The sequence below is a fragment of the Lissotriton helveticus genome, chromosome 5_1 (assembly GCF_964261635.1).
Source record: "Lissotriton helveticus chromosome 5_1, aLisHel1.1, whole genome shotgun sequence".
In the NCBI taxonomy this organism is placed as follows: domain Eukaryota; kingdom Metazoa; phylum Chordata; class Amphibia; order Caudata; family Salamandridae; genus Lissotriton; species Lissotriton helveticus.
In genome coordinates, this window is record NC_136065.1 from 370,064,198 (window position 1) to 370,091,343 (window position 27,146).

At 49.4% G+C, this 27,146-nt stretch overlaps 1 protein-coding gene across 11 annotated transcripts in view; it reads left to right on the forward strand.

Moving 5' to 3' along the window:
- The window catches only part of UBR4 (ubiquitin protein ligase E3 component n-recognin 4), a 2,329,353-nt gene that overhangs the window by 1,668,498 nt on the left and 633,709 nt on the right, over positions 1–27,146 (forward strand). For 9 of the 11 annotated variants that reach the window (XM_078642504.1, XM_078642505.1, XM_078642507.1 and 6 more), the window contains 2 exons: positions 2,091–2,221; positions 15,636–15,813. In XM_078642504.1, coding sequence (XP_078498630.1) covers positions 2,091–2,221; positions 15,636–15,813 — 309 coding nt within the window. The remainder of the gene's footprint in view (positions 1–2,090; positions 2,222–15,635; positions 15,814–27,146) is intronic. The other 2 variants (XM_078642506.1, XM_078642513.1) reach the window with 1 other exon arrangement.

The window sequence follows — 27,146 nt, forward strand, 5'->3', positions numbered from 1 at the left end:
TTTGATATTACATAGATATTTTCAAAAACCATTTTTTATCTGATTTGACATTTTCCCACTATGCGCCATACTATGGCGCTACAAGTTTAAAAACAAATCAAACATCAACGTGCTTATTCTTATATGTAACTCACTATGTTACCCTCGGTGTTAAGAATTACGGGCTGATATCCATTGTAAATCAAGTTAACAAGCGTGATTCTCTTGTGCCTACCTTCGACCATGACAATATCCTATGTTTCAAATTTTCGTCAATGTGTGACCATCTAACATCTCAAGTCTTAATAGGTGTAGCCTGGGGCTACTCCCCCCTGAGACAACCAATGTACATTGACATAAATAGGAAAAACCTCGCTGAGAACTTCAACCCCCATAGTGCCGTTTGTTAACCCACATCTTTGTGCACAAAATGTATATTCGACATGCTCACATTCAAAAGAATCGATCAAGAATGTTTGAACTCTTATACCCCGCCCTCCCTTATTGGATTTTACTACTGTCAATCAGAATATGTTGGTTTAAGGTACCGAAGTGTACCACATTTAAACAATTTAATACGGTAATTACACGCAAAGTCCAACGCGCTGTGTTGCCAACTGCCGGATGATAATACAATTTTCTTGTCTGCGAATAGTACTTGAGTTCTTAGATTTATCCATAGTAATCATGGGTGCAAAGCTTGTTTAGGACAGGGATATATAACAATGTGAAAAATGCAAGCGCACTCCAATGTCAGACGATAATGTTTACTCCTTTTAACAATGTTTCAAATTCTTCTTTAAACAAATCGTTCAGTGGATCTTCTTATTCCCAATGCATTTCGAGCTTTTTACGGTTTGCTCTTCTTCAGGGGATCACTATAAGTTTAAACAAACATAGCCGTCATGATTTAACATGAACCAACCGTATATTTGATATTACATAGATATTTTCAAAAAACATTTTTTATCTGATTTTGAAAGCTCGAAATGCATTGGTAATAAGAAGATCCACTGAACGATTTGTTTAAAAGTATGGGCATACGACAGCAAGAGGTTTTCACACAGCTGCCGTGTAGAAGCATTGATACTTTTGAACCGTTTACCATGTTATCAGTACAACTGAGGAACGAATTGGATACAGTTTTAATAAAAGGATTGAACTTTGATCAAATTTGTGATGCTTGAAATACGCCTTGTTTGGCAATTGCTGTGCTCTCAAGTCTGAGGCTCACACGCTTCAACTGCTTCATTAGTATTCACCCACGTGGTCTTAGGACAGACCGCATTGAGAGCACGCGAAGAATTTGAAACATCGTTAAAAGGAGTAAACATTATCGTCTGACATTGGAGTCAGCTTGCATTTTTCACATTGTTCCTTGTAATATTAACACGGGCCGCCTCTTGAAACTTCAACAACAATATTACAAGGAACAAAGCAGAAAGAGAATTAGTACAGAGAAATAGAGGGCAATGAGAGAAGTGAGGTCAGTGATTCACAATATAGAAAAACACTGATTTGAATGCCTTCAAGTTGTCCACATCCGCCTGACGGCCAACATTTATCAAATCAAATGATAATTCTTGTAAGGTGTCTGGGGAGTTCATGCCCTTCCAATTTTGGACCCACTGTTAGGCCAAATTATCTTGTACTACACAAACCTGTATGCCCTGAAGAAGTTTGTTAAAACGAACCCCACTGGCTGTGGCTGTAGCGCTTTTTAAAAAGAATCCAACAAACATTTATGAATTGAGCCACTTTTGCCCTGCCTGTATATGGGCTTTTCTTTGAGTGCTGCCCTGATTTGAAATTGTCAAAAACAATGTTTTGTTTTATGCAGACAATACAACTGTCCTGTACTCAATTGTGATACTGGGAAAGCGACATGGGAAATTATTATATACATTGCAAGTCTCTTCGGGCCATAGTTGAGTATAGGGTTATCATAAGGTGAGTCCATAAATAACAGGTTTGGGTGCCCAGCTCCAAGATTCCCTTCTTCTAAACTACTTTTTGAATGGATCTAACCCCATTCTGGTAAAAGTTAGGATTCACACTTGTTATTATTTTCATTACTGTCAATATGCGTGACCTGATGTGTTTTGACCCAGGAGACAAGGACGATGAAGACGACGAGGATGCTGATGACAAGGTGCAAACTTCTGGGATCTCAAATGGCGGTCATGGGCGCACAGAAAGTCAAGAGCACAATGAGGTGGATCACGGAGACTTTGAGATGGTGGTGAGTCGCTGCAGAGTTGTGGGGTGGTTTGGCTTTGAAGGGTGCAGTGGCATCTATTTCCGGAGTGTTTCCCATCTACCTCCCATTGTTCACTGAATGTTACAAGAAGTCTGTACATAAGGGCTTCTTTAATGTTAGGTGCAACATTGCATATGTTTCCCCAAGTCTATATCTTGGAGGACAGAAATGGCATTGGTAAAAAAATGGTGGTTCTTTGCTGTCATATTACTACTTGTTGGTGAATAACATTTTGCATTGAAACAGTTGAATTTCAAGAGTTGTTCAACACCCTTGCTTTTTTTCGCACTTGCACCCTATTATTGCTGCAGTGTAAAAATATGTAGATACGAATGCTAAAGAACGTGATGCATTATTTACCACCTCATTGTTCTGCATTACTTAACACCCCTTTATCTGATAGACTTTTAGTCCCAGATTCTTTTCTTTAAAATTATCCCTAGAAGTCAGATTAGATCTGGAATTTTTTGTGAGAAATACCCTTTCACTCCTGTATGCGAGTCATTCGGCTGCACGTCGTAGTCTTCTGCACTGGCAGTGATGTGCGTAAAGCCTATACAGGAGCCACACCAGTGCACTGACATCAGTTTTTTTCTTTATTTATTTATTTGTATCGCGTAACTAATACCCTAAGGCGTCTAGGCTCCTGGCATCCAACAACATGATCTTGCTAAGATTTAGTTGAGTCTGGAGCTCTGAATATAAAAAACTATAAGGTAAATAACCAGGCGTTAGACCTTTCCTAAAAGAAAGCAGGTCTGGTGAGTTTGTAAGCTTAATAGGCAGACGATTTCACAGTCCAGTTGTGATGTTTACAAAGCTTTTGTCACCCCAGTTCGAGTGTCGGGGTTTGACCACCTCAACAAGCTTGTGTGATGAGGACCGAAGATTTCCGGACGGGGTGTACCAGTTGTAGGAAGCTGGCTCTGTATATACTATACCAAAGTGAGGTGTAGCGTGCACAGAGTCCAGTGGAACCCCAAAGGTAGCCAAGGTAAAGTTTAGATAGAACCTTACTTTCTATTTGTGGTAGTCTGGTTGAGCAGTAAGGCAGTATAAGAGGACAGTGTTAAGCATTTGTTGTACCCACTCAATCAGCAAATGATTGCACACACGCAAAGACTGACTTCAGTCTTATTAGAGTTTAACTTGAAGCAGTTCTCTGACATCCATCTGCTCACATGTTGCATACAGGCTTGAAAGTGTGGGCTGTGTCCAGAACATTGTTTGAAATGGAGACAATGATCGGAGTATCGTCCGCATAAGATACCATAGCAAAACCGTAGGATTTAATCAATCTGGCTAGCGGGGTAATGTTCCCTGAAAGCATTCCTTCCCTCTGTCCGGGGAAGTGTAGTGCAGGTCTTCACAGACAACACCAACACCATGTGGTACTGCAACAAACAGTACGGGGTGGGGTCGTGGACCCTTTCTCAGGAGGCTCCGTGCCTCTGGACATAGCTGGAACACCAGGGCGTCACCCTGGTGGTTCAACACCTGGCAGGTTCCCTGAACGCCAGGGTGGGCGAACTCAGCCGCCGATGCATGATGGATCACGAATGGCGTCTGAACTTGGATGTGGCGTAAGGTCTCTTTCAGCAGTGGGGAGAGCCTTGGTTAGATCTATTCTCCACAGAAGAGAATTTCCAAGGCGGCACTCTATCGGCGACGGTGTTCGTCGCGAGTGGGGCTGGGGACTGTTGTACGCCTTTCCGCCTATACCACTTCTGGCGAGAGTGCTGAAGAAGATACGACGCGACCGGGCCCAAGTCATCCTTGTGGCTCCGGACTGGGCACGACGGTACTGGTATCCTGAGCTACTCAGCATGGCAGTCGATCCCCCGATTCGTCTGCCTCTTCAGGAGGACCTTCTGTCGCAGCAACAGGGGACGGTCCTCCACTCGAACCTGTCCAGTCTCCACCTACATGCGTGGAGATTGAGCCGCGACAGTTGAGGCCATTTGACTTGCCTCCTGAAGTCTGTTATGTGATTCTGGCAGCAAGGGGTCTCTCCGCAAAAACGGTATACGCCTGCAGGTGGAACAAATGTGTTGCATTGTGCACAGCAAAGGCTTTGGATCCACTTTCTGCCCCTCTTTCAGAGGTTCTCCTCTTTCTTCTTTTTCTTGCCCAGCATGGCTCTGCTCTGGGCAATATCAAAGGCTGTCTCTCAGCCATTTCAGCCTTCTTAAGGCTACCTGATCAGCCTTCTCTTTTCAAGTCCCCTGTTGTAAATAGATTCTTGAAAGGCATCACACACATGTTCCCTCCTGTTCCTCTCGTGATGCCTCAGTGGGACTTGAACTTGGTACTTACTTATCTGATGTGTGCTCCCTTTGAGCCACTTCATAATTGTCCTCTTCGTCTTCTGATTCTTAAAAGTGCTTTCCTGGTTGCCATCACCTCTGCCAGAAGAGTGAGTGAGCTCCAGCCTCTTTCCTCTAAGCCTCCTTTCCTCTTTGTCCATCCGGACAAAGTTGTTGTGAGGACTCGTCCTTCTTTCCTGCCCAAGGTGGTTACGGCCTTTCACATCGGGCAGTCCATCACCTAGTCTGGAGGTACGGCTACTTTGCCCGTTTGGTCCTCCAAAACTTTCTGGTGTGAACTTGGTTTACAGTCCCTCCCCGGAGATGGTGTTGCCTGGGTTTCTATTCTAAGGTAAGGAATCTATAACTAACGGGCTCTTTCAGATGAACAAGTTACTTACCTTTGGTAACAATACATCTGTGAGAGACATATGTTAGTTATAGATTTCTTACTGCCCCACCCATCCTCCCCGCTCGGCAAACTGATTTCTAGGGACAGGGACTCCTTTACAGGGCCTAGTTGTGGTGCACCAGTGGTCAGTGTCTTGCAGGGCTCTGCCCTTTGGCGTGAATATTCATGTCAGATAGATATGCCCTCCAGGCATGCATAGAGGTGCCCCATACCACGTATTGTCCTGTGGTCATCTCTGGCAGCTAGAGAGGTATGAGATAAATATATGGAGGCATTGGAAGCCAAAACAGACTAGAGTCTGCCATGAACCCATCAGTGCAGACATACTATGGTGTGTTCGGTGATGTGTGTATATGTATATATATATATGTGTATGTATATATATATATATATATATATATATCAATGCTCGAAGGTGTCCACCTTTGAGTAGCACGCGAACAGCAGCTTGGTTTATGTATAGGTGATCCACTCGTAGACGCCGCTCCGTACGGGATCTGCCCGACTTGTTTCGAAGCTCCATAGGCTTCTCTTCAGGGGCTTTAACGGAAGCGGTGTGCGCAACCGCCTCCCATTGGTGGGTGTGTCATATGGAAAATGGAGAAGTGGGTTAGCGGTTGCGCACACCGCTTCCGTTAAAGCCCCTGAAGAGAAGCATATGGAGCTTCGAAACGCGTCGGGCAGATCCATTACGGAGCGGCATCTACAAGCGGATCCCCGTCCTCACCTGGGCTACTGACCTCGAGACCCCTATAGAGCCCCCCCAAATACAAGATTTAGGGAGCAGCCCTGAACCAAGAAGACCGATTCCTTCAACCTACGAAGAAGGACAAAATAAGATGCCCAGCAGAGGAGGCTGCAGAAAAGAACTGACTTGGCCCCAGCCGTACTGGCCCGTCTGCACCTTCCAGAGATCCTGCACCAAACGTCGCTCTGTCCTACAGCCAGCGACCTCCAGAACCCTGGGAGGACTGACTGCCTTCAACAGAGACCGAATCTCCTGTGAACAGCAGCTCTGTTCAAAAGAAACTACTATGACAGACTCGGAGCCTGCTGAGGACAAAGAAAACAGATGCCTGGACCCACCAATACACCCGATGCATACGGCCTGAATCCGAGTCCAAGCCCACCGTGAGTTGACCCCTCCAGGACTCCCATATGTCGCCTGCAGCCTCTGCAGAGTGACCCGCCCTCCCCTCCCCCCCCCCTCCCCCACCCCTCCCTTGGAGGTGGGCCTGTAAGGTGAAATCCAACCTCAAGACACCCCTGCATCCTGCCGCTCTGCACCCTGGAGAAGAGAACCTGAGGTGCGCCTACTTCCCCGAGCCCTCCAACTTACTGACCAGCTGTTGGTTCCCTCCGGACGTCTTCCTGGATTGAGCCTGCAGCTCAAATCTAAAACTGACAACTCCCATTAAAAACAACTGGCCACCCGACTGTAGGACGGTGGATATCTGACTATGGTTGCCCCCAACTTTTTGCCTGGTGTTTTGCTGGTTTTTGACTTAGTTGGCCTGGGATCCTGCTATTCAGGACCCCAGGCTTCCTGCTCTCTCTGTTAAAATGGATTCCATGTACCTTAGGTGCATTTACCAATTGGTACTGGGCCACCTTATCAGTCCCTGTACCCAGGGCCTAGGTGTACCCAGGGCCTACCAGGGGCTGAAGCATGTATTATGCCACCCCTGGCTGGCCATCTAAATCTGACACAACTGGCTGCAAGACAGCTGGGGCAAGGTGGTGTAATCACCCTTTGCTGTAGATATAGTATACCTATATCTAACCCTAAAATGGACACATATATTCCTATCAGTCACTCCTATGGAAGGCCTTATCAATCCTGAAGGCAGAGTGCTTGGAATTATGTGAGATGGTGCTCTGGCATGAGCTGAGCCCGTTTGCAGCTTGCGGAACCAAGTCCTAATAGCTGTTCCATGATAACGCTATACCATATACTCTTAAGTGCATTATAATCCTCGCGGTTGAATGCTAACTCTGGTATAACATTATCAAAACATGTCGAGTAAGGTGTCGTACAATTTGGAATACTACCCCCTCACCAATTCTGGCGACGGGGGTAGCATTTCACCCTTCTAGAGGGACACGACATGTATGTAACTGTGAACCCCGGTTAAAGTTAACTCGAGCCTCCGCATCACAAAATGGATGCTGCCACCACAGACACAAGTCTGACCTCCTGCTGCTGGGAGTCCTTCCAGCAAGGATGGCTTGGACAAAGGGTTTCCTGCCTTGGGAGGTGCTAGCACCACCCCAGACAGGATTTTGTGTATTGAGGTAGGGAGGCCTGAAAGGAATGAGACATGCCTGGGGCACACAAGGTGCCCTGTGCATACACGGTGCCCTGTGCATACACCGGTTCAAACCAGTTGCTGGGGCATCCCAGCCCAAGCTCTGGCGGGAAACCGGACAAAGGATAGGGGGTGTAACCACCCCCCTTCCTGGTCCCACCCAGGGGAGGGACCTAGTCAGTAGTGCAGCCCCCTTTAGGAGAATAAAGGTAGGAGCTGGTCCCATTCCAGATTAGATTATCCTGAACTATTCAACAAGAAGAAACTCTGGCCTTCGACGATCTGCTCCACAGAAGACTGAAGAATCTTCCTTGTGGGCAAGGAGTGTCCACCCTGCAACTGCAGGCACCATCAAGCGTCCAGCGGCTTCACTTTGTCGGCTTCACTTTGTCGTCTTCCCTCGAGGATCCAGACTTCAGAGCCCGACGAGACCCGGATTCCCAGACCTCTCCGACCTCAACTCACATCTGCAGCAAAGCTGAGACCCGTGTGTGCGACGAGACACGTGGGACCGGCCATCTTGAACGAACCTGCACTTCGCTTCCAGCACGACTCCCGAGGTAAACTCGACCAAGTGCTTTGGGGATTGAGAAGCCCCAGCCCCGAGCAGCCCCTGCACCGAAGATCAGCCCTCCAGCATCCACGAGATCTGCGTGGAGCCCTTCTGCTTGTTTGCTGCTCGACGCATTGTCTGGTCACTTGCCGGCTGGCTAGTGGCCTCCTAGATGACGAACCTTTGAATCTTTGTTGCTGGTCTGGTTGCTCCAGACTGGCCCTTGCTCCCTTCCAAAAGAGGGGCACCTCGGACTCTCCTAGTCCGCACGAGACGTCTTTTCCCTTCACTGCGTGGGTTGCCTTTGCCAAGGCCTGTTGACTCCAATCCCGGATCCGACACCGCCGAGAGCAAGAGCCTCCGTGGGACAGCTCGTGCCTCCATCCTGGTCGTCGAAGACACCTCCTGGTCCACGTGGCTGCTGAGTCAAGCGTCCACTCTTCACCTGATCGCGACGACAGCACCTGGTTCCTTCCTGGTTAAACACCGGTCCCTGGCTAGTGACGTTGAACACTGTCCCCTCTGCTTTCAGGTCCTCTTCTTCACCGATCCACCCTTGGATCGCACCGGACATCTTCCTCCGGGTCGCCTGCAGCATCTTTTCTTTCAGGCTCCATTGACTTCAACGCGAGAACCCGACACACTTTGGCACCTATGCACCCGCAGCCCGTGGGTGAGGTAAGAGAGCATTTCGGTGCTCAAGGGTAGTCTAAATGTCCTAGTGTCCAATTCCTCAGTCGTTGTTGTCCTACCTAGTCAGGATTGTCCGTACTCACCTTTAACTTGAACTGTACTGTCCATAGACGTTGTTACGCATCTCGCGTGTGAGTTCACACTCTGCACACGCATTCCGTGGGCCTCCTATTACTTACCTGAAGTTAGTGTAGCGTGGTCCCATCGATCCTACAGCCTCTGGACAGCTCCATTCCTATTATCGACTCTCACATTCCACTTACTTAGTATATGGTTTGTCGTGCCCCTAGGGCACCATTGTAATTTTGTGCAACTTGTAGTGTTTTTCGTAAGAGATTGTCATGTGTTTAGCCCTCTGACCTCATAAAGAGTTCAGAGGTGTTGTTATTAATAAATAGACTGTTTATTTTCATAACAACCTGTGTGGTGTCCTTTCATCTGGTATTCAAGGGGTTATATTGTGGTAAAACAGCTGGCTTCACATGCCAAAAGAGTTTAGCCTAAGACTGCTTTGTCCATGCTACCATTAGGATAGCTGGTCTATAAGGTTGACTTACAACCAATCACCATAAGGGTTGTTTGGACTGATACAAGGTGATCACTAGAACTAGTGAGCATCATATATCAGGCCAACTTCTCACAACTGTCATTTGTAGTAGGGAGAGAGTTAACTGAGTTTTTTCCTTAAGGTCATTTTCTATTTTTTCAATTTTTGAGATTAGTAGCATGGAGATTGTCACAGAAGACTGGTGATTACAGTGTGTCTGTATTTTGGCATGCTGGGTTGAAGAATTGTCCTAAAATGCTTTTGGGAGATCCTACTGTTGAGCTCCAAAATTTCCTTTTCCTTCTGTTTGAATAGATGATCAGTTGGTTTTGCTTGAAGTATGGATTGACGTCTGATGTAGTGGAATATATTTGGAGATTGCCTGAAATGGTAAGATTGCTTATCTTGAGAAGTGTTACAGCATGCCTATGTTTTCGAGTAGCGTGGGAGACATGATTGGTATGCGTTTGTGGTTTGATGGACTTGGGCATCAGTTAGCGTATGTCTTGTGTTTGATAACTAAGTGAAAGGGTTGGTAGTCCATTGTTGGGATAGGCTGAAGATGGAGTACTTTGGGATTGTTGTACATGTTCTTGGAAGATATGGCTGTGGTTGTTATTATTGAATGATTGGTGTGTTTGGATAGATTGTCTGGGACAGAAAGGCCATTGTGCTGAATGATGTTGGCATGGATTAGTGGCATCTGAAAGAAACAGGTTAGTATTAGATTCCTTACCTTAGAATATCCCCAGGCGTCAGTCTGGATCCGGAAACTTTTGCGTAGCAGTACCCCTGCGCGTCGGTAGGCGTCGTCTGCAGGCGTCCCCTGCGGCTCCGCGTCGTCGGCGTCGTGCGCCGTGATGACGTCGCTGGAGCATATAGACGACGCCTCCGCGCGCTGACGTCAGTTCTTCTTTTTTCCGCGCCAGTTAGCGCAGATCCGAAGAGCAGTACTCCGGTCTTTTGACCTAAGTTTTGTTAACTCTAACTCTTTCAGGTGCCGGTAGGATGCCCGGTTTTAAAAGTTGTGACGGGTGCGACCGCCTGATGTCGGTCACCGACCACCATCGACTCTGCCTCCGGTGTCTGGGCGCGGACCACGACGTGGAGTCCTGCGTCGACTGCCGGGCCTTGACGAGTAAGGCTAGGCGGGAGCGGTCCCGCAAGCTACTCGAGCTCCGGGTGTCGGCCCCGCGTCGAGAGCGGTCCCGGTCCGGACGGAGGTCGAGGGAGCGGTCGAGAGAACGGTCGCGGAGCCGCCACGAGCGCTTCGGGGCGTCGTCATCGTACCCCCGACGCCCGCGTGATGCGGCCGGGGGTTCGGGTCGCCCCACCCCCGCGGCCCCGCGTGGGTCCCCGACGCCGTCTGCCCCATACCCGTCGGTCCCTGGGGAAGGCGCGTCACGCGAGGAGATTGAGGAGTTCCTCATGGCTATGAGGGCGCTGTCTCCTCCGGCGGGGCCTACGGCGCCTGCGGGCCCGTCGGTCCCGTCTGGGGGCCCGTCGGTCCCGTCTGGGGGCCCGAGCGGTTCGGGTGCTCCTGCCCCGACGCCGCCGGCGGTTCCGGCCCCGGCGCCGCTGGGCCCTTCAGGGTCATCGCCGGCTGGTCAACCGGCCTCTCCGGCGCCGATTCCATCGGGGCAACCCGTGGTGCCGCCTCCGCGCGGTGCCGTGACTCCGACGCCGGTTCCGGCCGGCGTCGGGGCGCCGGCGCCGCGCGGCGCCACCCCCATTCCCTCTCCGAATCCGGACGCGGAGTCGGACCGGCATCGTCCGACGCCGAGTCCGGCGCCGTTGGGGCCCCTTGGCTCCGAGGAGCCGGTCTATATCGTTGACTCAAACTATGGCGATGAGGACGATTATGGAGAGGGTTGGGAGGGGTCTGAGGACCCTCTGTCACGAGAATGCCAGTACGACGTGGACTGGGCAGGTGACTTGGGTGATGCCAGTGGTCTGGACGAATCGCCTAACCCTGGGTTTGTCTCGCCTCCCACTGTGGCGTCGGAGGCTGGGGCTGCCTATTCGGTGGTACTGATGAGGGCTGCCAAGGCCTTGAACCTTGAGCTCCCCGTCGCGAAGGTGAAGCCTAACATCCTCACCGAGGTATTCAAACCGCAGTCATGCCCACAGGAGCCTCTGCTGCCGTTTAATGACGCCTTGACGGATGTCCTTTTGGGCACGTGGTCCAGGCCCGCTTCCGGTGCGCCTGTTGATCGGAACGTTGCCAGGCGCCACCGTCCGTGTTCGGACGACCCGGCCTTCCTGTCCACCCATCCCTCCCCTGAGAGTCTGGTGATCCAGGCCTCCACTTCCCAGTCCGCATTTCCGTCGGCTCCGCCCGATCGGGAATCTAAGCGGTACGACCAGTATGGCAAGAAGGTCTTCTCGTCCCTGAGTGCCGGACTGCGGTCTTGCAACACCGCATGCCTCTTGGGCCGCTACACCCACTCTCTGTGGGATACGGTCGCAGAGTGCCTGCCGCAATGCCCGCAGGAGGTACGGGACAAGCTCGGCCAGGCTATGGTTGAAGGCCGGGACGCGGCGAGGTATTCCATACGGTGTGGTCTTGACACGACCGACTCGCTGGGCAGAGCGATGTCCACGACGGTGGCGATTCGTCGCCATGCTTGGCTGAGATCCGCCAACTTCTCGCCGGATGTCCAGAATGCCCTGATGGACATGCCATTCGATGGCAGTCGCCTGTTCGGCGACAAAGCGGACAACGCGCTTGAGCGCTTCAAGGACTCCAGGGTCACGGCCAAGTCCTTGGGTCCCTCGACCCAGCGCCAGCAAACGGGTTCGTTTCGCTCCTTTCGTGGCCACGGAATGGGCGGTCCCACACGGGCTGCCAGCCACGCACCGCAGAGCGCTCCTCAGCGCGGTGGCGGCCGTGGATTCCGCCGTGGTGGAGGTCGGGGACAGCGGCGAGGTCAGTCCACACCTCCCCCCGCAGCAGCCTCCAAATCCTCCTAGTCCGAGCTTTCAGGCCCACGTGACGCCAGTGGGTGGCAGGGTTCGCCATCACCACTCCCGCTGGCGCACTATCACATCGGACAGGTGGGTGCTGCAGCTCGTCCGAAGGGGCTACTCCCTCCCCTTCGAGACCACTCCTCCAGCCATGCCACCGCAGAACCACCGTGTGTCGGGGGACCACTTGACACTTCTGCGGGAGGAAGTTACGGCCCTCTTGGCCAAGGGGGCCATCGAGCGCGTTCCTGGGCCAGAAGTAGGGTGTGGTTGCTACTCCCACTACTTTCTGGTTCCCAAGAAGGACAAAGGGGGCCTACGTCCTATCTTGGACCTACGGAACGTCAACGGCTTCCTCCGGAAGGAGAAGTTCAAGATGTTGACTTTGGCTCAGGTCTTGGCTGCTCTAGACCCACAAGACTGGATGGTAGCGTTGGACTTGCAGGATGCGTATTTTCACATCCCCGTCCTGCCGGCCCACCGGCGTTACCTGCGGTTCACGGTAGGCCACGAGCACTTTCAGTTTATCGTGCTCCCATTCGGCCTTACCAGCGCCCCACGGGTGTTCATGAAAGTGATGGCGTTGGTCGCAGCTCATCTGCGCCGGTTAGGGGTTTCAGTCTTCCCCTACCTCGACGACTGGTTGTTGAAGGCGGGCTCGCCCCAGACAGTCGTCCACCACCTTCAGGTGACGGCAGACCTCCTGCACGAGCTGGGGTTTTCCATCAATGTGCCGAAATCACACCTGTGTCCCTCTCAAAAGCTCCTTTTCATCGGAGCGGTTCTCGACTCGGTGCAGTTTCGGGTTTATCCTCCGGAACGGCGGGTCCGGGATATTCAGGCCTTGATTCCCATCTTTCAGCCGTTATCCCGGGTCTCGGTCAGGTTGACGCTGCGGCTTCTGGGGCTGATGGCCTCCTGCATCCTTCTGGTGCATCACGCCAGGTGGCGGATGCGGGCTCTGCAGTGGGACCTGAAGTTTCAGTGGGCCCAGCATCAGGGCAACCTTTCCGACTATGTCCTGATCTCGGAGGGCACTGCGAGACAGTTGCAGTGGTGGCTCCAGGACCGCGATTGGGTCAGAGGCAGATCCCTCTCCCTTCCCCAACCGGAGCACGTGGTTGTGACGGACGCTTCCCTCCAGGGCTGGGGTGGCCACTTGGGAGAGGCGGAGATCAGAGGCATCTGGTCTCCGGCGGAGTCCCGGCTCCATATCAACATGTTGGAGCTGCGGGCGATTCGCCTAGCACTGAAGGCATTCCTCCCCTTTGTCAACGGGAGTGTAGTGCAGGTGTTCACGGACAACACCACCGCCATGTGGTACTGCAACAAACAGGGCGGTGTGGGGTCGTGGACCCTTTGCCAGGAGGCCCTGCGTCTCTGGCAATGGCTGGAACGTCAGGGCGTGACTCTGACGGTTCAACACCTGGCAGGTTCTCTGAACGCCAGGGCGGACGAACTCAGCCGTCGGTGCTCGGTGGATCACGAATGGCGTCTGAACTCGGACGTGGCGAAAGGCCTCTTTCTGCAATGGGGAGAGCCTTGGTTAGATCTATTCGCCACAGAAGAGAACGCGCAATGTCATCAGTTCTGCGCGTTGGAGTTTCCAAGACGGCACTCGCTCGGCGACGCCTTTCGGCGCGAGTGGAGTTGCGGTCTGTTGTACGTCTTTCCGCCTATACCACTTCTGCCCAGAGTGCTGAAGAAGATCAGGCGCGACCGGGCCCAAGTTATCCTTGTGGCTCCGGACTGGGCTCGAAGGTACTGGTATCCCGAGCTACTCAGCATGTCAGTCGGTCCCTCGATCCGCCTGCCCCTTCAGGAGGACCTTCTGTCGCAGCAGCAGGGGACGGTCCTCCACCCGAACCTGTCCAGTCTCCACCTCCATGCTTGGAGATTGAGCGGCGACAGTTGAGGCCATTTGACTTGCCTCCTGAAGTCTGTGATGTGATTCTGGCAGCCAGGCGTCCCTCCACAAAGTCGGTATACGCCTGCCGGTGGAACAGATTTGTGGCATGGTGCACAGCAAAGGCAGTGGATCCCCTTTCTGCCCCTCTTTCCGAGGTTCTCCTCTTCCTTCTTTCTCTTGCCCAGCAGGGCTCTGCTCTGGGCACTATCAAGGGCTACCTTTCTGCCCTTTCCGCCTTCTTAAGGCTACCTGATCAGCCATCTTTGTTCAAGTCCCCTATTGTACTGAGATTCTTGAAAGGCATCACGCACATGTATCCACCTGTTCCGTTCGTGATGCCTCAGTGGGACTTGAACCTGGTTCTGACATTCTTGATGTGTGCTCCCTTTGAGCCGCTTCATTCCTGTCCTCTCCGTCTTCTCACTTTAAAGACGGCCTTCCTGGTTGCCATCACCTCTGCCAGGAGAGTGAGTGAGCTCCAGGCTCTTTCTGTTAAACCTCCTTTCTTGTCCATTCATCCTGACAAGGTGGTTCTTAGAACTAGACCTTCTTTCCTGCCCAAAGTAGTTTCTGCTTTTCACATCGGGCAGTCCATCACCTTACCCTCCTTCTTCCCGCCTCCGCATCCTTCAAAAGATGAAGAGCGGCTCCATCGTCTGGACCCAAAACGTGCGCTTTCATTTTATATGGATCGCACACGCCAGTTCCGGGTGGATGACCAACTGTTTGTTGGCTACGTGGGTGAGAAGAAGGGAAGGGCGGTACAGAAACGAACCATCTCTCGGTGGGTCGTCCTGTGCATCAAAGCATGCTACTCTTTGGCTCGAAGGAGCCTCCTGTTGGGCTGAGGGCCCATTCCACTCGGGCCACGGCGGCTACTACTGCCCTGGGCCGGGGAGTCCCTTTGCGGGACATTTGCCAGGCGGCTACGTGGGCCTCGCTGCACACCTTTGCGAGGCACTACTGCCTGGACAGTCAAGTCCGGAGGGATGGCTTCTTTGGCCGTTCGGTCCTCCAGGACTTTCTGGTGTAGGATTGTCTTGGTTCGCAGACCCACCACCGGGGTTGGTATTGCTGGGGTATCTATTCTAAGGTAAGGAATCTAATACTAACCTGTTTCTTTCAGATGAACAAGTTACTTACCTTCGGTAACGATATATCTGTAAGAAACATTAGTTAGTATTAGATTCCTTACCGCCCCACCCATCCTCCCCGTTCTGCGAACTGATACCTAGGGTTAAGGTCATCCCTTTCAGGGCCCTAGTTTCACATGGCACCAGTGTTAGTTCTCACATGGCTCTGCGTGTTCTGGCGCGGAAAAGCTGTGTGCAAAGAACTGACGTCAGCGCGCGGAGGCGGCGTCTATATACTCCAGCGACGTCATCACGGCGCACGACGCCGACGACGCGGAGCCGCAGGGGACGCCTGCAGACGACGCCTACCGATGCGCAGGGGTACTGCTACGCAAAAGTTTCCGGATCCAGACTGACGCCTGGGGATATTCTAAGGTAAGGAATCTAATACTAACTACTGTTTCTTACAGATATATCGTTACCGAAGGTAAGTAACTTGTTCTTACTGTCTAGAGCAGAGGAAGCATTGGTGAGTGATGCAGTTTGGTTAGTTTAGGGGCTGGGTTGGCTCATGATGTAGTTAATACATGGCTCGGCATGATTGGATTTCTTTTTTTTTTCCTTCAGTCCGAGTCCATGGTTCTGGATACATCCGAGAGCGTTAATAATGGGAATCCTTCCCCTCTTGAAGCATTGCTGGCTGGAGCTGAAGGATTTCCTCCAATGCTGGACATTCCTCCAGATGCAGATGATGAAACCATGGTTGAACTGGCTATTGCTCTCAGCCTGCAGCAGGACCAGCAAGGTAAGAAAACGCAGTCAACACTTTGCTTGCAGGTGGAGATACTGTAGCCCACTAGCCTACAGCAGCAGAAACTACGATATTAATATTATTATTCATGAGTGTTTTTATTTCTTATGCTACAATCCAAATAGTCTCACCGGATTCAATTATTAAAACCTAACTTAGTGTTTTTGCCATCTTGTTGGCCATTGATGATCAGTTGAGTCACACCAGCTGGGATTTGAACCTTTGATCTGCACATCTTTGGTCTGATACTCACCCCACTGAAGTTGCCCATCAAAATGCAACTCCAGTAGATCCTCCTTAGTCTCTAGCTTTAATCTTGGTTAACAAACTTCATACGGCTGCATGTCAATTTTGGCTTTTTGATCTATTTTTGAAATGGTTGCCACTTTACATAAATTCCTCCTCTGGTAGGACCACCCTGCTATCGTATTGGATCTGGAATGTTTTTCCCTAATTCATCCTTACTGTGCTAGCGAGGGGTGAAGCTGTGGAAGCACACGTGCTTAACTTTCAGAATTATCTGCAGGTGCCAAAAACCACTGTGACTGCGCTGATGCCAGCCCCTTTTCTCCATATACCCGAGACACAGCATGGTATCTCAGAAATCATCAGGCTTTAAGCTGTATTTGCTGCAACAAGCCGGTATCTGATTTTAGAGGATATGTGTTTCTGCAGATTAAATAGGTGCCTTCCTGGCATAGGACTAGATTCGGTAAATTGCACATAGAATTTATCTGGAGGTTGTAAGAAAGTGGGTCTGTATATACTGGACCAAAGTAAGGTTCTGTGTGCACCGAGTCCACAGTCCCCAGAGGTATGGCAGAGGGTAAAGTTAGATATGACCTTGCTCTCTAAAGTGGTAGCTTGGTCGAGCAGTAAGGCAGTATCAGAGGACAGTGTAAAGCATTTGTTGTACACACTCAGTCCGCAAATAGTCTCACACACTCAAGAACTGAACTCTAGGCCAATTGTTTTGTATATGAAAATATATAGTTACTTTATTTTAGAACCATAGTAGGTATTGAAATACTTTTTCAGAATGAGATGTTGCAATTCAATACTTTCAAATAGCAGTAGTCTTTGGAATGCAATAGTTACAGTTATTGCAATATGCAACACAAGTTTAAACACAAAATAACATTGAGCTCAATGGGGGTTTTTAAGTAAATGCAATAAAATCACTTTACGTATGTTTTTCTAACTCAGGGCTGGATCCTGGATTTAGCCCTGGTGCATTTCCTGTAAACCGTGGAAAAGAATCATTTTTGTTACACAGGCGATTTTTAAGGAATATTTGTAAGTTTGGAAAATCGACATAGAAGAATTTCTGGTAAAAACCAGGCAATGTATTCCTATGGAGGAAAATTGGGCTAACAGGAAATCACGGTTGTAATTACTTTTCAGGATCAGTGCTGGGCTGAAAGGTACAGCCCTTGGATCTCTCCTGCTTGCAGGTGAGTAAATTCGTTTTTGATGTTCGATCAATTTTTAAGGAATATTTATAAGTTTGAAAAATCGACACTTAGAAGAAATACTGAGTGAAACCCAGCCAATGTTACTCTATGGAGAAAATCTAGTTATCTGTCTTTGGGTAAGTACTCGGCTGGCAGAGTTAAGGTTCTGGGGGAAGACTCGGGGGTCTCCCAGGGTCAGATAAGTACAGTTGTTACACCCTCAGCAGCACAGGGGCAGCCGGGTGCAGAGTGAGTAGGCCCAATGCTATCTTACGGAGGATAGGGGGCCTTTGGTTGGTGGCTAGGTACAGGGCCTCTAAGGGTGGCACAATACGTGCTGCAGCACTTAGGGACCTTCTCCGGTCTCAGTGCCCTGGGTACCTAGGGTACCATTTCCCAGGGGCTGACCTTGGCCAGAGATGACAATTGGGTTTAGACTTCAATGCTGTTTTAGGGAAGGAACACAGGCCCTGGGTACCTGATTGGCAGGAACCCAGGGCAAACTCAGTCAAAGTACATCAGCAATTCGCAAAAAGTGGGGGCATACCATGCAAGAAAGATGGCACTTTCTCACATACTTGTCAATATTCTACTTCTTACACCACTAGTTGAGTTCTTGCTCTAAGAAATGTAGCCACTGGTACCCCTCACAAACTCCACTGGAAATAATCTATAACCCCTCTGAATTTGTTGTGTTTTTGAGACGTTTCAGCCTCAACCGAGGTAAGCTCTCCATCATTTAACAATATTTCTAATTTGGATGCTGCTGATGGATACTTCTACCTGGAGATTCCTTGCCTGTTTAATATCCTCAGGTGCCAGACTGGATCTGAAAATGAAATGTTTCATTGCTCTCCTATACCAGTAGTGGTGCCAGACGTGACGCCTGGGGGACTTCACTGGAGCCATGTAGATTCGCCACTGTGTTGCACTGATATTGGGTCCCTTTTTTCTATGTCCTTGGTTTCGCATGTCCTTCGACACAGATCTGGAGCTGCTATCCTTCTTATCTACATATTCAGTATGTTCTACTTGATCCTTTCTCTAATCTTTCAATAAAGTGTGTAGTGATGTCACCCTTGAGAAAAAATGCATAACACTTCACACACTCTCACTCCTACAGTGGACAGATGTCCATTTCAGAATCTCATGAGTTAATCTTTTTTGTGGTGCTTTAGGCCGCAGCCCAACTTGAAGCTGTGTGATACATGCTGCTCATGCACTCTCAGGCCATCAAGACTTGATGCAGGTCTCCTTCAGTAACATTCCCCTCCTTTCTCTAAAGAAAAGAGAGGAAGCATGAAAACCGAAGAAGGAGGGAAGAGGACTCCCTTGGATGTTGATGAAAATGTCTTAGCTATTGTAACAGAATGCTTTAACTCGGAGGCGAGGATTAGGCTTCTCTATCCTTGCTTTATTTTCAACATCAGCCATTCAAAGTAAAGGCAGCATTTAACTACATTCCCCCTCAGTCTTTGGGAAAACAAGCAGATCCTGCATTGAGTGTGAAGCCCATCCTTCGACAGTTCCTGTTGACACGGTCTTCCTCTTTCTTTCTGTGAACACCTTAGTCCTTTTTGTTTCATTCATGCTTATTCATGTCCGATCCTAGATTAACTCAAACATTCATGTAAGAGCCTAGAATGAAGTAGTATAAATACTAACTATGAGAACAATCTACTACAACAGCATAAGCATGGATAGGAATCATATTTTTAATAATAACAATTTAGCAAAATGTGAGACAACATTAATCATTAAAAATACATCCGTAAACCATAAAATCAGTATAAACTTCCTACAATGATCATGGTGGGAATATTAAACACAAGTAAACTGGGTGGGCTAATCCTCGCCCCCAAGACCTTAATAGAATTAAAACTTTCCGTTACAATAGCTAGGACATTTTTCATTCTGTGTCAGGACCGGAGGCGAGGATTAGGCTAGTTAAAAGCGTGTCCACTACCAGAGAGGCTGGAGGCGTAACCGGTTTGAAATAGAATTTTTTGAAAGTGGAGTATGAAGACTAATCTGCTGCATTAATTAAGTATATCCTCCAACTAAGCATCCAGGGAGAAGACCTTAGAGGCCCTAGTCCCCCTTACAGAATGTGCTCCAAATTGGGAAACATCAATCCCCGCTTCCTGCATGGCCTAACAGACCCATCTGGCATAGTAGGGGAAGACACAGCTTATGCAGTTCATTAAGAGAAATAAGTAACTGATTATTATCCTGAGGACAAAACTCCTCTGTCAAAGTCGTATATGTCTTCAATGTGCAAACCACCCAATTTAGGAAACTGTTGAAAGGCAGGATAAGACACCGACCTAGTATTACATTTAGTTTGTCTTGAGATAGTAAAAGTGACTATAACAAAGTGAGTTATAGTGTGCAGAGTCCAGTGGAACCCCAAAGGTAGGTATTTGTAGTAGTGTGGTCGAGAAGTAAGGCAGGGTCAGAGGACAGTGTTAAACATTTGTTGTACACACTCAGTCAGCAAATAAATTCACACACTCAGACTTTAACTTCAGACCAATTGTTTTTGAATGACAATATTCTTTTAGTTATTTTATTTTCTAGAAGCAAGCAAGTCTGGCACCAGTAAGCAATAAATACTTTACAGTAGTAATGCAGTTTGTAAACAGTTTGAATTGTAATTGGATATGCACTTTGTTTTGACTTACTGTATGGTTGCAGAGAAATGCAATACTTTGTAAATACAGTACATAGACTTGAATGGGCTTTTCAGTAAAATAGCAGTTAAGTTCATTTTTAGATTACTTTTCTTACTCAGAGTAGTATGCCTGGATACTACTCTGGGACATATCCTGTAAACGGCTAAGTAAAATTGTTTTGGTTAAATAGTACAATTTTAAAGAATTTCTGCTGGTTTTCAAACTGCACACTTGGAAACTTTTCCAAGAAAGACAGTGAATGTTATCCTATTGAGGAAAATAGTGTTATCGGTTTTGAGATAAGTTTTGGTTGAGGTTCTGGGGTAGATTTGGGGGTCCCCCAGGGTCAAGGATGCACTCTAGTTACACCCTCAGCCGCACTAGGGCAGCCGGGTGTCGAGTGCCGAGACCCAATGTTATCCAATGGGGATAGGAGTGCTCCGGTTGGTGGCTGCTGACGAGCAGGCCACTTGGTTGTGGGAGCAAAGCTACTTGACATTAGCTCAGGGCAAACGGGGACACAAAGTAGCACCAAAGGTGCCCCCTCTGCGGCACTAGGGCGGCCGGGTGTAGGGTGCTGATTCAACATTCGGCGTCCCGTTGTTTGCAATGGGAAACCTCCGGTTTGCAAAGGTACTGCAGGCTTGGGGACGAAGGTCTTCTGAGTGCGACCACCACTTCGACAGGTAAGTCGGGAAGTTAGGGATGGGTTAGGCACCCAAAGCAGTATTCGTCGGGTGCAGGGTTGCCTTTTGCGGTATTATCTTCTTACCAGCTCCTGGTCGCGGTTGGGGGACCTTCTGGATTTAGGCTGCTGGTGTCAGGTGGGAGCTTGAGGCAGGTCAGGGGTCGCTATGTCTCGGGTCAGGATCGCCTGGGGGACGTCCTCGTGGTGTTTGCCCACTCGAGCCCGGGCCATGGACAGGGCGTGCAGAGTGGTGCGTATTTGCAGTGTCCGGCTGGAGCCTGAGGTTGCAGATGAACAAATCTGGGTATTCACAGGAGACACATTCTTGTGGTTAAAGGCAGGCAGGTCCTCCGGGGTTTTCGAGGTTGCTGGCTGCAGGACACACCGGGATTTCGCAGGAGCAGGTTCGAGGTGGAGACAGGCCGGTAGGGCTGGAGCCAAGTCAGTGGGCGTCTTCCTCTTAATAGCTTCTGCACTGCTGTTCGATTCTTCTTCTTCTTGTCGGTTCTTCTTGTTCGAGGAAGCATGTTCAGGTGTGCTCCTAAATACTGGATTTAGGGGCGTTACAGGTAAGTAAAAAGTAAGGACCAATAGGTCCCTTCCCTGGGGTGGGTACACCCCCTATTATGCCACCCTCTAGTGGGAGGGGGCATGAGCTTGTCCCTGGTTGGCTGAGTCCCCCCATCTGCAAGATGGCGGGGACTGATAATTGTGCTTCACCTCGCCTCCCCCACCTGAGGGGTGGATCTGGCAGAGGTGGGCACACCTCTCTCCCTCACTTGTTTTTCCCACCGGTTCTCCCGCCCAAAGTGGGGGTCAGAACCAGTGGGCACCAGTTGCAGAAAGCAGCAAGTGGCCTGGTGAAGCTCACAAAGGCGGCAAGCCTTTGAAGCTTCCCCTTCGTGAATCCTGCCCATCCTGGGGAAGAAGGCTTGGCACCTCGTCCCAAGATGTTCATTGTTTCAGACCCCAGAGAGTAGCAGGCTCTCGACCCAGGGGTCGACTATTGTCCAGGCTGAAAGCAGTCATTCAGCCTGGACACTAGTGGTGGGTTAGTTTTCAGGGGGCATCTCTAAGATGCCCTCTGTGTGCATTTTTCATTAAATCCCACACTGGCATCAGTGCGGGTTTAATGTGCTGAGAAGTTTGATACCAAACTTCTCAGTTTTCAGGGTAGCCATTATTGTGCTGTGGAGTTCGTAGTGACAGCCTCCCAGCACCATATACTCTTAATGGCAGCACTGCATTTACAATATCTAAGAATGGACCTAGGCACTGTAGGGGTACAGGGCTCATGCACCTGTACCCTCACCACTGTTATAGTGCACCCAGCTATAGGGGTGACTGACCTATGCCAGGGCAGTGGGTTGTAGGCATGGCACACAGGGATGTGTGCCATATCGAACCTTCACTTTGTTCTGCACCAAAACACGCTGCCTGCAAAGGCAGTGTCTGAGTGTAATGGTACAGGACCTCTAAGGGTGGCACAATATGTGCTGCAACCCATTAGATGCCTTTTCTGGGCACAGTGTCCTGTTATCTGTGGTGCCATTTACCATGGGCTGACCTGTGGCCAGAGATGCCAATTGGGTTTAGGCTTCAATGCAGTTTTAGGGAAAGAACATAGACCCTGGGTACCTGATTACCAGGAGGCAAGGGCACTCTCAGTCAAAGCACATCAGCAATTCAGCAAAAAGTGGGGGCAACCATGCAGAAAGAGGACACTTTCTCACACGAGCAGATTAAATACTCTACCTGTCAAATCCAGCACACTAACATCAGAGACACTGCGACAAGAAATCAAACATAGCATAGTAGCCAATTTTGCTGACGACTGTTTCTGGGACAGGTATTTATGAGACAGCCAAGATTTAAAGAGATTGAGGACTCTATTCATGACCCACAGACGGGAATATATCGGTTCTGGAGGCACAGATAACCTAACTCCCCGAAGGAGCTTGCAAACTAATCGATGCTCCCCGAGCGGACGACCGTCCACTGGCAGATGGCCAACGGAAATCGCTGATCTGAATTTATTGATGGATCTGTACGCCAAGCCTGAAGAGGTCAAATCTGCCCGTAAATTCAAGATATAGACAACGTCCACGTCCACGGGATCCAACTGCCGTTGGTGAATATAACCCAGCCAGCTTGACCAAGCAGACCGGGTATCTCTTATTGGTGTTGTCTGCCCATGCTCGGGTGAGCAACAGTGCAGCGTTACGCAGAAATGCCTGGGACTTTCCAACGTGCCCTGTAATTCGCCATGCTATGAGGAAGAGTGACACTGTGAACTCTAGGTCATGCTGGTCCCCTGGGGGATCCCAGAGCAGATCTTGAAACTGTGGTAGAGGAATTGGAAAATCTCAAAGTTCCATCAGAACTAGAAACCAGACTTGAGATTCCCATGTTTGTGGTAATCCGCACGAGGTTTGCGGAATGCCGTCGAACTTGAGTGGACAGCCTCATGATTATAGCAAACAGGGTAAGCGCATATGCTTGTTCCTTGCTCCAATCCTGGATAAAAACGTTGGTTGCTAACGCATTCAGGTCTGGCATCCAGCTGCAATCTCTCTCCAACTGATGATCCAGTCGACAGGCAAAAAGGTCGTTTGAAAAGGGGCCCCATCACTCTTGGAGGGTCTGAAACACTCCTGGATGCAGGTTTCAAAGTCTCATCGTGCCAATGACGATCGTGCCAATCTGCTAACTGATAGGATACTCCATGCAAATGTTCAGCTGAGTGCGCTATCTCGTTGTCTAGACAGCATATCACAAAAGACTGAGCCAGATTGAACAGAGCTTTCTACCATGTGCCTCCTAAGTGATTGACTTATCTGACTGCCGCCACATTGTCCATCTTCAGGAGAAAACAACACTGGGCTCTGTCCTTGGTCGAACCCTTCACCGCGAAGGACCCTGCCATTAATTACAGGCAGTTGGTGTGAAGACCTTCTTCTTCAGCAGACCATTTTCCACTTGTGGAGAACTCCGCACAACGAGCACCCCAACCATTCTATCACCAAATCGGGTTGGGAGCCGAAGATGGCACGGCTATTCCATGCTTACATATGGCGATCCACCATCGCAGTTCCTCCTGTGCTTCCTCCGTTAAAGGAACAGACTGAGAGCAATTGAGGCTCTGACGAAGATGGTATATTTTTTGTTTAGTTTAAGGGCCCTGGGAATATCGCCTGAATTCATGAGGACAGAAGGCTCACAATCAGTGCAAGGTGCTGGAGGGAAATCGTAGATTTTGCCAACGTCCTCCTTTGTTCATGTTTGATCTTGGACAGTTTGCATGAAGGAAGACTGAGGGTGGTTGCGACTGAGTCCACCTCGAATCCCAAGAACTGGGTAGACTGGGAAGTAGTCAAGGAGGATTGACAAAACACATGGATTCTAAAAATCCGATCACCATCTGGAGGTGGTGCAAGAGCCATATAGGACACTGGTCCATAAACATAATATCGTCGAGATACTCTATCAATCTGACACCCGAGCTCGTTGATGCTCGATGACTGGCTTTATGACCTTGGTGAAGCACCATGGAACAGAGGACAGACCGAAAGGGAGAGAAGTGAATTGGTACACTTGAGAATTTAATTTGAACTGAAGGAACCACCTGTGCAGGGGAAAAAATCAGAACTGTAAGATAGGCATTCTTGAGATCCAGTAGGACCATCCAATCCCTGAGATGGATGTCTTCCATCTTGAAATGGTGGTAAACCAGCCACTCGTTGAATTCCCTCTGATTGGTCATGGGAAGGTGAGCCCCCGCACCCCTACCCTTTCACTAGAGGTTGCTTAGGAAATCGTGTAGGTGGAGCACGGTTTTGGCAATCACCCCTTTCACGAGCAGTTGTTGAATTTCCATGAGAAGCGAATGCACAGGAGAAAAAACAAGGGAATTGGATGTGCCGATTGCATTGGGGAGCCAGAAGGTTCTATCCGGGTACTGTTGATGGTCTAGAGAACCCATGCATCTGTGGTAATAGCTAACCAGTTGTGGGCAAAGTCCCTCACCAGGGCTCGAAAAATCCACTCGCCCGCTCGCATTTGCGAGTCAGATTCAGTTAGGGCGAGCTATTTTTAGGTCCTACTCGCCCTTTCTGGCGATTAGGAAGACAAACTGATACCTGACCTCTGCCTCTGAAAGCAGAGCAAATGTTAGAAGATAGCAAAATTTAAAGGCATCTTTATTGCTCACAAAGTCACATTTGCTCAGCTTTCAGAGTCCGAGGTCAAGTGCATTTCAGTTAGGTCAAGTAGATGTTTAACGTTAGTAGACCTGGAGGTCTAGTCCAATTTTGGGGATTTTTCGAGCCCTGCTCATCCTACCCACCCTACCCCCAAGACGAATTTGCGTGGGTAGGCTCACTTTTTCGTGGAACCATAGGAGTCGTTGCCCCCCACCTGTGCGCCTCCTTTTCGGTAGTACATCCTGGTGGCATAGAAATTGCCAAACTTGGCCTGGGTCCTGCCAGTGACCTCGGCGGTGGTCGCCACCTCTGGAGGGAGCTTGTTAACCTGCATGGCTGGTCGCGCGTCTCACCACCATATTGACGCAAGTAGCCTCTGTGTGCTTGAGGTTAACACTTTGAGGTGCTGGAGTGGGAACCCCTGGAGGTCTGAGGTCTGAGGCCCAGAAAGGTCTTCCCTCCCTTTGAGTGGTCGTTGGCATTGCGCCTGCAGCGCTTCAATACGCTTCTCCAGGGGTGCCACCACATGTGATACAGCTCTAAAAATGGACACGTCCATTATTTAACGTCATCAATGGGAAGGTAAGTGACATCCTCCTCCTCATAGTAATCACCATAATCTTCCATTGCAAACAACTTAGCTGCTGCAGTATATCAAGCCACTATGGTTGAAAAGCTGCATAGGGGTAATACAGAATGGGGTTAAACCTAGTAGGCAGTCTCCATGGAAGGAGACAGACCTGTAAAGATTGTGGGACCAGCACCCACTCACTTTCTCGTGGGAACTGTATTTGGCCGCATGGACAAGTCCCAGTTAAACTATAGTTAAATTAGATCTTACCTGCAAAGCGGGTGTCAAGCTCCAGGCGGATGGCTCTTAATACAAATGCCCAGACTTTATTTGTTACGTGCCCCCAATATCAGTGCAGCCGGTCACACTTCACCAAAAGATCGAGTGAAATGACGTTGCGGCCGCTCGGGAGGTGAGATGCGCTGAGTGCAAGTGAAACGGAGTGCTGGCCCCCTAGTGGTCTAAAGACGACAACGTGCGAAGAGCCAGATCAGAGTGGCCGCAATGGAGTGAGAAATGTTCCGGCAGCCGTGTTTGTGAAAGCTGGGCAGTGGATTATGCTTCAGCGAGGTCCTGGGTCCAGCAAAGAACGGCGGAAGACCGTGTCGACAGAATCTATTGAAGGATGGCCGTGGCTCCGATTGGATGATTTGCTTGTTTCGTTTTCAAAAGGACTGATGGGAAATTTAGTTTAATGCTGCCTATACTTTGAATAGCTGCTGTTGAGAATAAAGCAAGGAAAGATAAGCCTGGTCCTCGCCTCCGGTCCTGACATTGAATCTAGAGGTAGGTTACCGTCCTCAACACTTTCTGTCTTTCGCAGAGTCGTCCTCTAAGCCGGAGGTTGCAGATCTAACTACTCCCTGGGAGCCATCTCTGTCACTGCTATCTACTCTGGTGCCCACCAGGGGTATTGTTCCGCATCCACAGTCTCCAATTGAAGACACAACACACATGTCGGCATATTCAAAGTTCAGACGGCCAGTAAGAGTGAGTTTTTTCCCCTCAAGCTGCCATGATGGAATGAGCCAAATCCTTGTTAAAGTTAAGCATTCGATCAGAAGTTTAGCTGCTGCCCCCAAAATTGCAGTAAGATGTTTCATTTGTGATTAGAGAAAACAGAAAAAGAGAGGCTGTGGGAAATGTACATTGCAGTGGGTTATCTACTCTACTAGATTTCAGTGATCCAGCAAAAGCTTGCAACCCAGCAAAGGTCAACGTTAGTCAACTTCCAAGTCATAACACTTGTCGTTTAATCAGGTGGCAAGTAAATATTAGCTGCACCCCCACAGGCTCCTAAGTTTTTCATTAAGCATTACACCCTGGAGAGCTTAGTAGTGCAATCCTCCTTATCCAAGTCTAGCTTCAGTGAATTACCCTCTGCCTGTCCCGACAGGGAATTTGTGCACTTTGATGGCATGCTAACAAATGTTTTGAACCTGGCAATTCCAATGCCTCTTTCCCTTTAGCCACTCTTTCTTGTGTGCTGTGAGAAACTGATGTTTTTGGTGCTTCACACCTGCCAGAACACATGAGAACACTGGTCTGTCTAGTTCAAGATTTAATGCAGAGGTATAAATACGTTTTGTGTGTTGAGCCACCCATCGTGTCTAAAGAGACTGTTAACTACTGAAATGACTAGCTTTTCGTTTCTGCGGTGTACGAGGAAAATGTCACCCCTAAAAAGCTGAAGGGTTTAAACCTTGAAGGGACTGTGGTAAACACGTCTGTGACGGA